Here is a 15,708-nt window from a genome sequence, read left to right as displayed (position 1 = left end):
CTGGGTGTTCAGCTGGGGTTTAGCATCCTACTTACATTGCAATAACTTCACCAGTTATCTACCAAATACCACCACTGTCAAATGTCTGGGTGATGCTGGATTTTTCATGGACTCGTATGTTCTTATATAACTTCTTATTAAATATTAAATATTAATAGTTTAATATTTTTTTTGCTTTAATTAATATATAGTATATATTTTCATTTTGATTTTCCCCTTTTCGGGTTGCAGACCAGATATCACCATGAACCACACCCAAAGAACTTTCTTTCAGCATCTTGTCACTCTACAGGTACCCCAACAAACTAATTAAAGATATAGTAAATAAATTCATTTCTTTGATATTTTTGTACACAACAGAAACAATAAAAGGAATTTTTTGTGACAGGGAATAGAACAGAACCTGGATGAGAACTGCACAACTTCTATCACTGATCCCAAACAAGTAATTGTTCATTAATAGCTTACACTCTCTTTTCTTTCGATTTTCTTCATAAACTGAACATTATTTTGACATAATTGTTAATTGGCAGTGCATCTTCCCTCAGTATCTGTTGAAGTACATAACGCCTCCAGTTTTCATCTTAAACTCCGCCTACGATGTATACCAAGTAAGATAGATAGATATATCATTACACTTATTATCATCGAAAACAACCCTAGATACCTGGTACTTGCCTATCCTCACCCCTAATAATAATAGCCTCCATAAGATTGCTTATCATTACACTTATTATCATCAAAAACAACCCTAGATACCTGGTACTTGCCTATCCTCACCCCTAATAATAATAGCCTCCATAAGATTGCTTTTAGAAGTAGACAATTGGACCATATCAATCCAATGAATTACATCTAACCACCTCAACAAACAATGGAATGTAAAACATCACCTCATTTCTTAATGAAACTCCAAATAGTCGTGGATATCTCACATTTAATAAAAATATGAGACAAATCTTCAACTTGCATATCGTAGATCTTACAGAGTAATAGTAATATCAATACATTTGTTAACAATGTTAACACTTGTTAGGAGTAAAAAAGGGTGAGGGATGGTACTAGTACTAGATTTTGGAAATATGCATCAAAATGATGTCAACTGTTTCATGTGTTACTTTTATTCTATCGTAAATTATGTTTATTCAACTTTACTTTATGAATCATGAGTATATATATTCTAAGTTTTATATTTATTAAATAATTTTTTTTATTTTATTAAACATGATTAGGTATAATATAAATATAATAACTTTTTTTGTGCAAAAAAATGATGTAAGATTGCAAATGAAGCATTATTTGCATTAATTTTTTTTATACTTTTTTAAATATAAACAATAAAGTTGGGTTATAGATGATCTAATACATGATAGTTGTATGTTGAGACTTGAGATTATAAATTTTATTGTTAAGATTGGTGTAGACGAATAACACCCTATCAAATATTGATTGTTAGTGTATTTGTAATTTATTAGCATCCAAAATATAATTAATAAGAAGAAGAACATGATGTTCTTTTGAAAAAGAAGATACATTTCAGACTTTCAGTCTTTCATGAATTAGATGATACAAATCTCTTAACCTGGTTTAAAAGGAAAGCAAAATATATTAATTTATTTACCTCCTAATAATAAATTGCGCTGTAAGGAATAAGAAAGTAAATATCTGTTCTTAAATAATGAAAATTAATACCTAAATATTTGAACATTAAATTGTATTTATCATCGTATTTAATTAGTAATAACTAATAAGGTATCATTTGAAAACAAATAACACCCACGAAGGCACAAAATAAAAGGACTGGTTGTCAATTTGTTAGGCAAACCACCAAACGCAACAAGATAATAACAACCAAACCAGGTACTCAATTTTTGACTTTCCTCTCCTAATTTTCATCAACTGGGCTCTAAGCTGGACCGTGGGCCCGCCCCACTCACCCATCCATTCCATGTGGGGCCCACGCTCTACTCGGTGGGCCCTCTCTTTTCCGTCAACTCACCCTTCCCAGTCCCCGCCCATCTCCCAGATTTGAAACCGAAACCTTCCTCTTCATTCCTCATTCTCTCTCTCTCTCTCTCTCTCTCTCTCTCTCTCTCTCTGTAAATTGATTCTTCGTCTTTATCGTCTTTCTTCTTTGTCTTTTCTTTCTCATAAATCATTTGGAATTTTTTATAATACATAGAAGATACGATTGATTCCATTTTTGTTGAGAGTGATTTTGTTTTCGTATCAGAAAAAACGTGCCGAATTCGATTTTTTTTTCTGGCGCCGAAACGACAATGAGATTCATATAAGATTACAGTTAGGATTTCATTTTTCTTGTTTTCACTTTAAACCTTTCATTCGTATCGAAAACAGTTGATCGAGAAGCTTACTGGAATGGAGCTGGTTGTTATGATTGTGTTACTCGTCAGCGCCATGCTAACATGCGCCGGAACGTCTGTTTCTTCCGATGATCGCCTTCTGGTGAACATGACCGTGGTTCACAGCACTACGGTGCTTGGAGCTTGTATGTATATATGTTTTTTATTATTTATATATATCAATACCAAAATTATAATGGAATCTCTGTTTACATGTGATCATTTTATTATTATATATTTCAATTTGAACTTTTAAAGGTGTTTTACGTATTTTTGGAATGATGAATATGTGTCTGTGTGTGTAGATTGCTTGGACGGTAGTTTACCAGCTTATCATATACATAGAGGATTCGGCGCCGGAGCTCGCAACTGGCTTTTGCAATTTGAGGTACTTCCACTTTTTGTTCTTTTGCTATTTTGCATTTTTCCAGATATTTTGCCAAATGCCACATCATATTTCTCGATTTTTTTTAATATTTTTTTCGTGATAACTTGAATATGAGTAGGTTTCAGTTTGAGTGTTTATTTATTTATTTATTCATTTTTGTGTGTGTGTTGATGCGATCTATGTTCTTTCTTGTTTGAAGTTATTTAGCGTTACTCTACTTTTTCCAGATTTAACTTTATAGTAATTGACTATAACTTGATGATCACTAAATGGTCAAAAGTAGAAGTAAGAAAGTTAAAACAGTCATGTGTATCATTTATGATGTTTTGAAGAGTATATGCAAATCCAATATAAAAATGGTTTTATGTATTTTATAGAAAAAATTTATAGCTGCAAGCGGAGCATAATTGTAATTAAGAGTTTAAGACACAGAAAGGGTTTAGCGTATTGCTTTCTGCGTGTGTATGTCTGTTATGCACATGTGTATGTGCGTGTTTGTGAGGAGAGAGAAAGACATAAGATAGATGTGTGTGTATGTGTCATAAATATTTGATAATTGTGATTATGGTAAGATAATAAATGGACAATTTTGTCGTTATAAAAAATAATTACAGAATTACTAAATCTTCCACTTTTTATAATTTTCTTTCTTAAATTAACTGGAAAAAAATATTGAGAGAAAAAACAAACAAATCTTTTGTCTTTGTACTTTTCCCCCTTTCTTTTTTCTCCTTGCACTTAAAATCAAAAAGTCGAAAACTCATAAGTATGATCAGAAAAATATATTAAATTAAGTTAGAAATATATTAAATTAAATTACATATGTAGTTGTGTGCATTCAAATGTTTTATGTTTTATACGGAATAAATGTTTGACAAGATAAAGAAATCTATTGCTTAAATTTTTTATCGTAATAGTTTAAATAAATAAAACACATCAATTCACATACAAAATAAAACAACATGATGTACCTAAGAAATAATAAATAAACTGGTAACAATATGGTATTGATGGACAATTATTAAATCAATGTTTTAACACTAATTTTTAAAGTTCAAACTTGTCCATTTCATATAATATTATACAATGCACAAAGGTTTGTTACTGATACGTAAAAATAAACCAAGTTACTTGTTTGTTGCTAGAAAATTATAAAACAAACAAGTCATGTGTCCGTTGCTTAAAAATGGTAAATTGCATTTGATATATATGTTTCTTTCCACTAAGATAAGAACTTTTGCTCCTACCTTCATTTAGAGTTACAGTCTTCGGTTTTTTGAACGTACCATAATAATTTGGGTTAATATTGTAAAACATTTTATATTTTTTGATTTATTCTGTTTAAACCTAATAATTTTCCTTTTTAAATAAAAAACCCTAGTATTTTTTCCCAACTGGCAATCTTTGGGTATTTGATGTTTTTTAGCAAAAAAGACTAAGTTTTATTTCTTCTAAAAAATTATCAATATATGACAAATTTTTTGGTCGTGACTCATGTCGTTTTTTAAATAGAAAAAGTTATGTTAAAAATATTCATTTTTTGTTTGGAAGTAAGACAACAAATTCTCCAAATATTTCCCTTTGTTATGTCGTTGACGGGGAAGAAACGAGATTATAATGGCTAGTGTCGTAGTAGCTCAAGTGTGTGTTCAGTAAAGGTATGCATGTCTTCGTATATTCCCCAAGTGACCAAGCTATTGTTTCAAATTTCATCCCTCTTGAGTCCACAACTTGATGAATTATTCATTTATACAAGTATAAACCAAGATAGAAGATGTTTTTATTTCACAAGTCTTCACCTAATGTGTGTGAGTGTTGTTAGAGGCAGGAATCCTATTCATAAGATGGAGGTTTTATGTTTTATGGGTTATTTTAGAGAATTTTGAGGGGATTGTATGGCTTGAATGAGATTTTGATGGTGGTGGTGGTAGTGGTGGTATTCGTGATGGGAAAGAGAATGTCATCGCAATGACGGAGGAGATGAGACAAAAGGAGAAGGGAGAGAGATAGGGTGAGGTGGGATGGGTATGGTGGGCCTATTGTAGTTTAATATCAACATAGATTGTAATTAAATAAATAAAGCAAAAGATAATTAAAAAAGTATAAAATTCATTTTACATGAATCAATGACCAACTATGTAAAAAAACTGAAACCATACAACAAAGTTATGGACCATCCTTGCAAATTCGGAAACGAGAGGGTCCGTTTATGTAATCTTGTCTTTATAATAATAATAATTTATAGATGATTAGTATTTTAGTTTGAGATTTTGTGAAGAACAAAAATGATCCCATATATAACCAAGTTAGGGAAAGATGTACGTTTCTCTCTTTCTTGAAATGACTTATGCAGATTGATGGGTTTTTAAGCAAAAACACAATAACCAAGCACTAACTTTAAATCCACAAATGTATGGATTTCCGAAATTTATGGTTCTTATTGAATGCATCGTTATTGCAAAGGAAGCTACTTTATTAAGTAGTTATGACATTACATTTTTGTTCCATTGATTCAAATATAACGTTTCATATCGAACAAGAGTTTCATTTGTGGGGTCCATTATATGTTTATAATAATAATAATTAGTGGTTTGGATTGGTAATGATAGGGTGGTGGGTGGTGTAATGATATTGAAACATGTGCAGAGAGAGCTAAAACCCGTCGTGGATCTACAAGACTAATGAACAAGTTGGAGACCTTCTCCGGCATTCTCAGTGATAACCCCGACCACAATCCTGGTAATGTTGCTTTCCTAATTTTCTTGTTACTTTTAACTTGTTTTTATCATCCAATGCTTTTGTATTAATGGATATGATTAAAATGTTTGTAAACCTCAACTCTAGACTTTAGTTTCCTTGACAACAAAACCAAAATAAATGATGGTCCCAACTGAAAACACAACCTTACTAGGATTATGGAAAACAAAAAACGACTTCATTAAGTGAGGGACCATTACCATATATATGGTACATGGATGGAAGTTTAAAGTTTTGTCTTTCTAGAGTAGATTAAATTCAATCATACCGAATTATTCATCTATATATGAAAAAACTCTTATATTATTTTATTAAAAAAATGAGACACGCCTTATATTTATCTATCAATTTTATCTAGGCCTGACAATGAAGCGGGTTTGACCCTGATCCGATCCAAACCCTTAACAATTATATGGGTTTGGAGTATAGTTTTTGATCCGTTTACCCGTTAACGACCTGTACCCGCCAACCCTTTTATTAAAAAGGTCGGGTATGGATCATCACTGATCCGCTCCATTTATAACCCGCCCCATATAAATTTTAGAATTATACATTTATATTTTATACATAGGACTCGGGGACTCAACTTCTAGACTTCCAGTCTTCTCCCAGGAATCATGATGTCATTTCATTTATATTTCATCATGTAATCATCAATTTCATTTATAAATCAATAAATTCATTTATCAATTGAGGGTCAAAAACCAATTGGAAGTAACTACAATAATGATTTTAATTCCAATCGAAAGTCTTTGATAGATCCTTGTTGAATCTATCGTAAACCCCAGGCATTGTAACACTCTTACTATCAGAAATTCTTGATAATATTCATAAAGATAGTTTTCTCACAATTCTAGAGGTGAGAGTCTCTCCAAAAGAAGAACAAAGTTCTCTTACAGATTAATTCTTAGCTACCCACTCTCTAAAACAAAAGGACTATATATACTACCACTAGAGACAAGACAAAAGGGTATAACAGCCAACCCAATCAGGTGTTGTTCCCACTAACAAAACAGCCAATAACAACCATAATACCAAAAGGACCAAACTACCCCTACAGCCAAAAAGATAACAAAAATAACTCTACTAAAGCAAATCAACTAAAAGCACTCTAGGATTAGTTGGGCTTATCAATACCGGCCGCCCAAACTTTCACCTTGTCCTCAAGGTGAAGAAAAGAATGGGTCACGCTTGTGGTCTTGATCATGTGTAGTGGCAAGGAGGAGAGGTAAACCCAAAGCAGCCAACCGTGCAGGTATAACATTAGTGACCCGAGAAAAGAGACAAAAAAGCCCTCAAACTTCTTCCTGAGAGACTCCTGCTGCTGTCCATCATCCGTTTCTCTCAGCTTTAGCCCATCTTTGGTTCTCTTTATCATGTTCTTCGTACCACCCGGATCATTCACCCACACATCTCTTTGCCTTGCAGCCCTCACAATCATCTTAACTGCGGTATCAGCAATCCTTGGTGTATCTTCATGGAAATAACTAGCAGACCATATCATAAATCCCAGAGACTCCTCCAAGTATGGGACATAAACACTCTTTGTAATCGGAATCAATACCCCACAAGCTTGCATGGCTACAATCTTTTCCTCTAATACCCCAATTCTTATACCAATATTCCTATTGTTGCCATCATGAAGATTTCTAATATCATCAGCAGACTTGTGGTGTAGTTCTGAGGTCTCTTGGTTCCCCACCAGCTCAGTGTATGCTTCCGGTATGCCATTCTCAATGGTGTTCAAATCCTCCTGTATTTTGATTCCAACAAGCATACACCATTTTCCATGCACTATCGGAAACCAACAACATGGTTCAATTGCCTGAAGTGCTTCATATGTTACCGCAAGCACATAAGCATATCTAACTATTTCTTGTTTCTTCCCCCACCAAATGATAGTTCGAACATCTCTCACATACAAAGTTTGCTCGTCCGACTTCAAATCGTCACCAAGTTTGGTTAATATAGGCCACTGTTGATATTCCCGATGAATGTTCTTCTTTGACTCGTGAATACCATAGTAGATTTTCGCAAAATCTGTTAGAGTAAAATCCCCACCATGATACCCAGTAGAGAAAGCAACAGTACCTTTTTCTCGGATTAGGGGGTCCTGATGTTTGGATGATGTTTTGGATGACAGGGATCCAATATTGACCCCTAGGATTTTAAAGGCGAGATTAGGAGAAGCCAACGCCTCCAACCTTAAAGCGGTTAGTTTCGTGGTTGAGTAAGAGGTGGCCGATTGAGGTTCTATCGGCAGAAGAGAAACAAAGGTGCGAGATTGAGGAATCGGCGACCATTGTCTGGTTAATTTGGTCAGTGTGACGTCAAAATAACGTGGGTCTAATCTTTGTTTGACCTTTGTAGTCAAAATCATAGCTGATACAATTAAATTTGGGCTTAAATTAAAAGCGTTACCCATTAAGTCCATAGTATGTTCAGCATTTTGTGAGCCCAAGGTGTTGATCACAACCCACTTATCTCTTTGAAGCCCATTTATGCAAAACCCTACAATCACTTCCTTCCGTCCATCGACTAACGGGGCCATCTTCTCACTGAAACGCCGTTGGTCCTCCGTTAACTGGAGAAGAGTCCATAGCTGCTCGTAAATCGCTCCTTCCTTTGAAGATCCGTGTTGACGATGAATCCACCCTTTCATTTCTTCCCAATCTTGCATGGGTCGTCTTCTTTCAACCTCAAATTTCCAGCCATCGATGTTGTTGCTAGTGAACCAAGGCATTTTCAGCTGTGTAACACTCTGATTAGGGCTTGCCATGATCAGACTTGTAGCCTCGTTTCTCTTCTCGAACCCTCGAGATTGTGGAGACGGCGGTGCTAATGGAGGGGGAGACGTCTGCAGAGTTGGTTCTGTCGGCGGCAGCATTGGTTGTGGGAGCTGCAGTGTTGACTCGGATTCCGATTCCGACTCAGCAACTTCCAAAGATAGTTCTTCTTCATTATCGGACGATGGTGGTGGTGTCAGCACCGGTGGAGAAAGCAATGGAGCCGGCAGCAGTGATGGTGGAAGCTGAGGTTCCATCGTAGGTTTCGATTCCAACTCAGTAACTTCCAAGGATTCTTCATCATCATCAGATTCCAACTCAGTATCTTCCAATGATTCTTCTTCATCATCATCAGATTCCAACTCAGTATCTTCCAATGATTCTTCTTCCTCTTCATTGACTACTTTCTCCTTCTCCTTCAAGTTTGAGTAGTAAATTTGTCTCCATTTAGCCTTCTCAGCCTCCATCCCTTCCTCTGAGTAGTAATATTTTCTCATTTCTGCTATTTTAGCTTCTGTCTCTTCTTCTCTCTTTATCTGGTTCTGACGATGCATCTTCATTATCTTCACCATTTCTAGCAACTCTGTTCGGATGATCCTCAGCTCTTCCTGGGCATTTTCTTGTTGTTGAATCCACAGAGGTTGTTGTTGTTGTTCATTTGCTGTTATTTTTTCCCCAGCATCAACTGCTCTGATACCAATTGATAGATCCTTGTTGAATCTATCGTAAACCCCAGGCATTGTAACACTCTTACTAACAGAAATTCTTGATAATATTCATAAAGATAGTTTTCTCACAATTCTAGAGGTGAGAGTCTCTCCAAAAGAAGAACAAAGTTCTCTTACAGATTAATTCTTAGCTACCCACTCTCTAAAACAAAAGGACTATATATACTACCACTAGAGACAAGACAAAAGGGTATAACAGCCAACCCAATCAGGTGTTGTTCCCACTAACAAAACAGCCAATAACAACCATAATACCAAAAGGACCAAACTACCCCTACAGCCAAAAAGATAACAAAAATAACTCTACTAAAGCAAATCAACTAAAAGCACTCTAGGATTAGTTGGGCTTATCAGTCTTCGAGTACATACTGTGTTTTCTAAAGACTAAACTGCACAAATGGTCCCTGTGGTTTGCTCAAAATTGCCACTTTGGTTCAAAAAAGTTTAGACTAGCACCACAGGTCCAAAGTTTTCATTTTGTTGCAAGTTTGGTCCAGTTTGCTTTAAACTTTTTTAAAATGACGATTTTGCCCTTTATATATTCATTTTATTTTTTATTTAAATTACAATAACTAAAAAAGAAAAATCATTACATCTCTCTCTCTCTCTCTCTCTCTCTCTCTCTACATTACAAACACTTTTAAATCCTATGCTTGCAAAACATTCATCGGATCTCTGGCTCCGGCGAAGGCTACTCGTCGGACCTCCTCTTTCTCTGACTATAGCACCGCCTCCGCCTGCCATATAGATCACCATCTCGTCGCCATCGTCAATCTATAATCCTCCGATCTCGTCGCCACCGTCTAGATCTGTAAACCTTCGTTTTTCCGGTGATCTGAACACCACCGCTACAACTCCATCTGTAAACTTTCGTTTGTCCAGATCTGTATTTCGCCTATCCCACCGCATCTGCGGTCGAGTTTCCAGCGACGGTTATCATTCTTCGACTCGGTCTGCAAACCATTCGTTGGACCACCACCTCCTGCCGGACCATCAGTTCTGCCATCTTCCTCAACAAACCCTACATTGCCGCCGCCTCCCCCCCCCCCCCCCCCCCCATATCCGACGTTTTATCGTTCACATGAGTTCAGATTTGTTCGTCGTTCACAGGATTTCAGATCTGTTCAACAGATTTCAGATCTCGTAAGCTCATTTTTGTCGAAAAATGGTCATCGTCTCTTAAGCTCATTTTTGTCGAAAATCTGTTCAACAGATTTCAGATCTCGGAAGCCTGCATCACCCATTGCAAGGTCTAATTTTATCCAAATTTTCGGTAAAAACATACATATTAATCATTTTTATTTAAGTGATGTAGCAATTAAATGTGATGTGGTTGATGTCATGGGTCGTCTTTGTCATCCATTTGACATTTTATCATGAGGTAAAACTTGATCAACAACTATATCACACGATTCACATCACATCTTTACCGAGTTTTACCTTTTGATAAAAAAATAACATCAAACATGTATGTCGTCCCTCATTGGCCACAATTGTAAGATCATTTAAAATGAAACTGATTAATAGGGTTTTACTTGAAATTTGGATAAATTGATTGGTAAAAAAATAATGTTTTTCTAAATAAAAATAATAATATGAGTTTTTGCAAATATAGTTGCATGATAGGTTGTATTTTTTTATGTATTTTACCCTACAATCAATTTGAAGTTTAATACTCATTGAACTATTGAATGAGAAAATAATTACCAAAAATAATGATATACCTACTTATTTTTTAATAACAAAATTCTAACACATATTTAGTATATTAAAAAATAAGTACTTAATAAAGTAATATTTTGTCCATCCATGCCAAAAGCTAAGATATACAAAAAAAGAAAAAAGAAAGATATGATGTGTGTTTATATACATTATATTTAGATCTAAATAGTAGATATATGTTTTTTTGGATTATGTATTATGTCCATTGACACAAAGGATGGTGGGACCTGGCCTATAAAGCTCATGCCAGTTTCATGTGTAAATTGAATACCGTATCATGATTTTGTATAATTATTTTTAAATTGCTTGAGCGATTTACCATTTTTCTTTAAAAAATAAGTATAAAAAGTAATGCCTCTCACTGTTGTTTATTCACTCTTTCCTACATAGTAATTAACTTAGAATTCAAAGAAAGAATAACTAGCAACGAAATACAAAGTATATAGTTTTGTATCATATAATAATTTATCCAATATTGGTGTAGTTTTCTAAGAATTCTTGAAATCCAAAAGTAAATTAATTCAACCATAAATAAAGAATACTGCATTCCATGTGCTCCCGTGCAAATTCTATTTGTCCTATTCACGTGTTTAATTATTGTAGACAGCTACTGGATTTCTTTTCCTTTCCTCTTCCAGCTTTCACCTTGCCTCCACTAAGCCTTTTGTCCCACCTTTATCTGGTTTGACACTCTGAAAACTCAATACTATCCTTACCTTCTTAAACTTCCACTATTGTAGGGTTACAAATGGAAGGGTACCAACGTCATTTAGCTATATTACTGTGTTTTTTCCTGTCATATTTCATTACATAATCTAATGGACAATGGTCAACTGCAATGTTATCAGTGTTCTTTTTACTGCAATGTTATACTTCTCACTGTTCTTTTTCACAGCTTCGTAGTTTTAACACCTAATACATAATTGATAATACATGATTTTTTTTTTTGGACTTAATCTGGAGTGACTCAATGGGTTAAGTCAAAAAAACTTGCTTAATGTATTAAGCCACCAAACTTTGACCTAGTTGTCTTTATTTTTTCTATTCAACTTCTCTCAAGTTACAATTGATGAAAATTAGAGTAAATTATTCTGTGAGTAGAAAAAAAAACCTTAAGCATACACTTTTATCATTACCTATTCAATCACTTTATCCAAACATTAGTTGATGAATAAAAAAACGAGGTCCCTAACATGATTGTCACTGGTTTTTTTAAGACCGTTTTTGTTACACTGGACAACTAAAATTACTATAATTTTTGTCCAATAAACAAGAGGCTTAGTCCCAAGTGAATGCACTTGAAACACATTACATGTTTCATCCTTGAGTACAGCCAAATGATAGGCAAAAATAGCCAAATGGGACGTGACCTACCACAAGAAGGACCACAGACAAACTATCTTCTTTTTACTTTATTCTATAATAAATGTATACTTATTAAATACTAATAAATCTAGGGCCAAAATTCAAACAGCCAACTTCTGCCTCCTACAAAAATCTTCCATTTATAGTGCTACCCACACACTTGCTACCAACTGTAGATTCAGTTACATTGACACATAGCAGTAGTAGTACATCAACTTTTTAATATTAATTTTCCACTCCATAAACAAAAGTGGCCTTTTTTATTTTTCTATATCATCCGTGAAACTTTTTCGCTTACCAAGATATCTATTAATTTTTTTCATTCTTATCCATATCCCAAACTAAAGTAATTCACATGAAAATAAACCATAAATCATCTTTAATTATATTCCTTGTCTTGGTCTGCAATCTACATTTATGAAGACACCAATAAGAATTCATACATGAGAAAATTCATTTATGATAAACAGATTTTTACAACTGGAGTCGTGTGAAGCTTCGATACTGCGATGGAGGATCTTTTGCTGGGGATAATAAGTTTGACAATGGGGTATAATAATAAATATGACTTAAATAGTTTCATTGTTAACCTCTTATTTCTTATCATTAACAAATACATACTGTAATCTTTCTTGCTAATAATACCAACATTCTATCATTTTCTTCATGCAACTTCAAAACAGACATTAGTTCTGTTTTTCCGAGGGCAGCGGATTTGGAAAGCAATTATTGAAGATCTTCTGCCAAAAGGCATGAGGTTTGCTAACAAGGTATATACAATTAATACACCTCAATTCAAAATCTACTCAATAATGAAGTTCATCATCTTATTATATATATATATATATATATATATATATATATATATATATATATATATATATATATATATATATATATATATATATATATATATATATAGTATTACTTTTTGTGTGTATGTTGACTTAAATTTTCCAGGCTTTGCTTTCTGGGTGTTCAGCTGGTGGTTTAGCATCCTACTTACATTGCAATAACTTCACCAGTTATCTACCAAATACCACCACTGTCAAATGTCTGGGTGATGCTGGATTTTTCATGGATTCGTATGTTCTTATATAACTTCTTATTAAATATTAAATATTAAATATTAATAGTTTAATATTTTTTTTGCTTTAATTAATATATAGTATATATTTTCATTTTGATTTTCCCCTTTTCGGGTTGCAGACCAGATATCACCATGAACCACACCCAAAGAACTTTCTTTCAGCATCTTGTCACTCTACAGGTACGCCAACAAACTAATTAAAGATATAGTAAATAAATTCATTTCTTTGATATTTTTGTACACAACAGAAACAATAAAAGGAATTTTTTGTGACAGGGAATAGAACAGAACCTGGATGAGAACTGCACGACTTCTATCACTGATCCCAAACAAGTAATTGTTCATTAATAGCTTACACTCTCTTTGTTTCGATTTTCTTCATAAACTGAAAATTATTTTGACATAATTGTTAATTGGCAGTGCATCTTCCCTCAGTATCTGTTGAAGTACATAACGCCTCCAGTTTTCATCTTAAACTCCGCCTACGATGTATACCAAGTAAGATAGATAGATATATCATTACACTTATTGTCATCGAAAACAACCCTAGCCTTACCGTGCTAAATTGATATAAGCAAGAAAGAATTCTAATTAACATGTGTTTGTGACAGTTTCACCACATATTAGTTCCACCATCTGCTGATCCCCGTGGACACTGGAATCATTGCAAACTGAATCCAAAAGAATGCCTTCCTAACCAAATAAGCGTTCTGCAAGGTTCTTGATTTGTTTCTACAAAGACTAGTTTTAATAAGTTAATACAAATTACTTGAATGTTTTCATTTTGTTTAGCTTTCAGGGTTGAGATGCTTACAGCTCTAAGGTCATTCGTGTTCTATTCAAGAAGAGGAGGGGGGACGTTTATAAATTCATGTTTCGCTCACTGCCAAAGTGAATCACAAGACACATGGTTTGCACCCGACTCCCCACAATTGCATAATCAGGTTTGTTATTTGTTGTATAAATCTCTGCTTTTAATCAATTATTAATCCATTTTCAAACATTATCCAGACAATTGCAGAATCAGTTGGTGATTGGTACTTCGGAAGAAATGTTTCTATAAAAGTTGATTGCCCATATCCCTGCGATACCACCTGTCACAATCTCATTGGTGCTAACGAATACCAATACGATCATGTTTAGTATAGTAGTATACTCGAATCCAATAAAACCCTCCCATCAAATCAAATCAATGGATTAATTGATTATACATACAATACCTCCAAAAAGGAATAACTTGGGAATGGAATGGAAGACACCCACAGATAACAACAACATATCACATAGTAATTACCAATTACAATACGCAAATTAGCCCTTTATATTATCATTCATTCTTCAAACCTCAATATGCTGTAATTACTAATTACAATACACAAATTATCCCCTGTTAAGTGAGTGGGCTTGTTCTTTGATCTTGTTTTTTATCTTCTAGCTATGTAATATCTCTCTTTCACATTTATCTTAAATAGTTAAATGTTTGCCTCTTTGCTAAAATTTGAATTTCACTCGATAAATATTAAAATCGACGTAGAATCTAGAAAAAAATAAGAGTATAGTAAATAGAGTCAAGAAGGAGCTGGTTGTTGAAATTTGAATAGTCACGACTCCGAAGTCCGACCTGCCAATCCAAAGCTGACGATATTGTTTCTTTTCGTATAATCTGGTTTCGAACATTTGTAGATATAATTTTTTTTTTTTTCGGAATATGACAAGAAGTTGATTATAACCCACCAACCTGAACCCAACTTGCCGATTTTCCTAAAAAATACTGAACCAAACTGGTTTTTAAAGAATTTTTTATTTTTAATAAAATTTTACTTTCGTAAGAGCTAACTGATATAATTGAAATCGGTTTTTTCATAATTTTTTTTTGAAAATGTCATTCTAACCTTATAAATTTCTCCGGTTTGTTTTAAAACATCCCTAATATTTTTTTGTAGTCTAGGTGCTTAAAGTTTGTTTTAACGTGTTAATAGAGCTGACAAAAATCGATTCAACCCACCAACTCGAACCCAACCCAATAGTAGAAGGTTCAGTTGAGATTTTCAACCCCTTTAAATTAAACAGATCAACCGCCTAATCCATTTAATTAAATAGGTTGAGTTAGGTAAAAGTTATAAACCTGTTTTCAACTCATCAAAAATTAACTTTAATATATGTGTAATTTAATAATTATTTGAATATTACAATGTATTAATCTAAGTATTATTTTATAAATTATAATGTTCTGTTATTGATGCGAGATCGGCTCCGATCGCCTGAGAGTGTGCTTCTACGTTAGAGGGAATCTGTGAGGTCACAACAGACAATGTCGTTAGAAGTGCCCCAGAGACCGTCCTGGGAGCAGGCTCCGACGATCAAGTTAGATCGGATGGTAAAGATGGGTTGGTTCTCCTTAGCTGGAGAGAACCATCTTGGTGTTGGGGGTAGTGTATGGTGGTTGACGGTGGAGGGTGATGGTTGAGCCACCCGGCCGGAGTCTAGGGTGGCAGCTGAGCGAAAGGGA

At 34.1% G+C, this 15,708-nt stretch overlaps 1 protein-coding gene across 6 annotated transcripts in view; it reads left to right on the top strand.

Moving 5' to 3' along the window:
- LOC145000195 (pectin acetylesterase 9-like) overlaps positions 1-14,614 on the top strand; it is a 15,752-nt gene extending 1,138 nt beyond the window's left edge. For 2 of the 6 annotated variants that reach the window (XM_078959388.1, XM_078959387.1), the window contains exons 3-18: positions 13-114; positions 232-292; positions 389-445; positions 534-611; positions 2,359-2,509; positions 2,669-2,751; positions 5,361-5,490; positions 12,580-12,659; positions 12,793-12,879; positions 13,070-13,194; positions 13,319-13,379; positions 13,476-13,532; positions 13,620-13,697; positions 13,811-13,916; positions 13,992-14,143; positions 14,211-14,614. In XM_078959388.1, coding sequence (XP_078815514.1) covers positions 107-114; positions 232-292; positions 389-445; positions 534-611; positions 2,359-2,509; positions 2,669-2,751; positions 5,361-5,490; positions 12,580-12,659; positions 12,793-12,879; positions 13,070-13,194; positions 13,319-13,379; positions 13,476-13,532; positions 13,620-13,697; positions 13,811-13,916; positions 13,992-14,143; positions 14,211-14,342 — 1,446 coding nt within the window. In that variant the 5' untranslated portion in view covers positions 13-106 and the 3' untranslated portion in view covers positions 14,343-14,614. Of the gene's footprint in view, positions 115-225; positions 293-388; positions 446-533; positions 612-2,358; positions 2,510-2,668; positions 2,752-5,360; positions 5,491-12,579; positions 12,660-12,792; positions 12,880-13,069; positions 13,195-13,318; positions 13,380-13,475; positions 13,533-13,619; positions 13,698-13,810; positions 13,917-13,991; positions 14,144-14,210 lie in introns of those variants that run through there. The other 4 variants (XM_078959386.1, XM_078959385.1, XR_013661152.1 and 1 more) reach the window with 3 other exon arrangements.
- Positions 14,615-15,708: the final 1,094 nt, after the last annotated feature.

This window comes from Lactuca saligna, chromosome 6 (genome assembly GCF_052625555.1).
Source record: "Lactuca saligna cultivar CGN05327 chromosome 6, ASM5262555v1, whole genome shotgun sequence".
In the NCBI taxonomy this organism is placed as follows: Eukaryota; Viridiplantae; Streptophyta; class Magnoliopsida; order Asterales; family Asteraceae; genus Lactuca; species Lactuca saligna.
The sequence above is the reverse complement of the archived record's forward strand: the minus strand, read 5'-3'. Positions and strand labels throughout refer to the sequence as shown.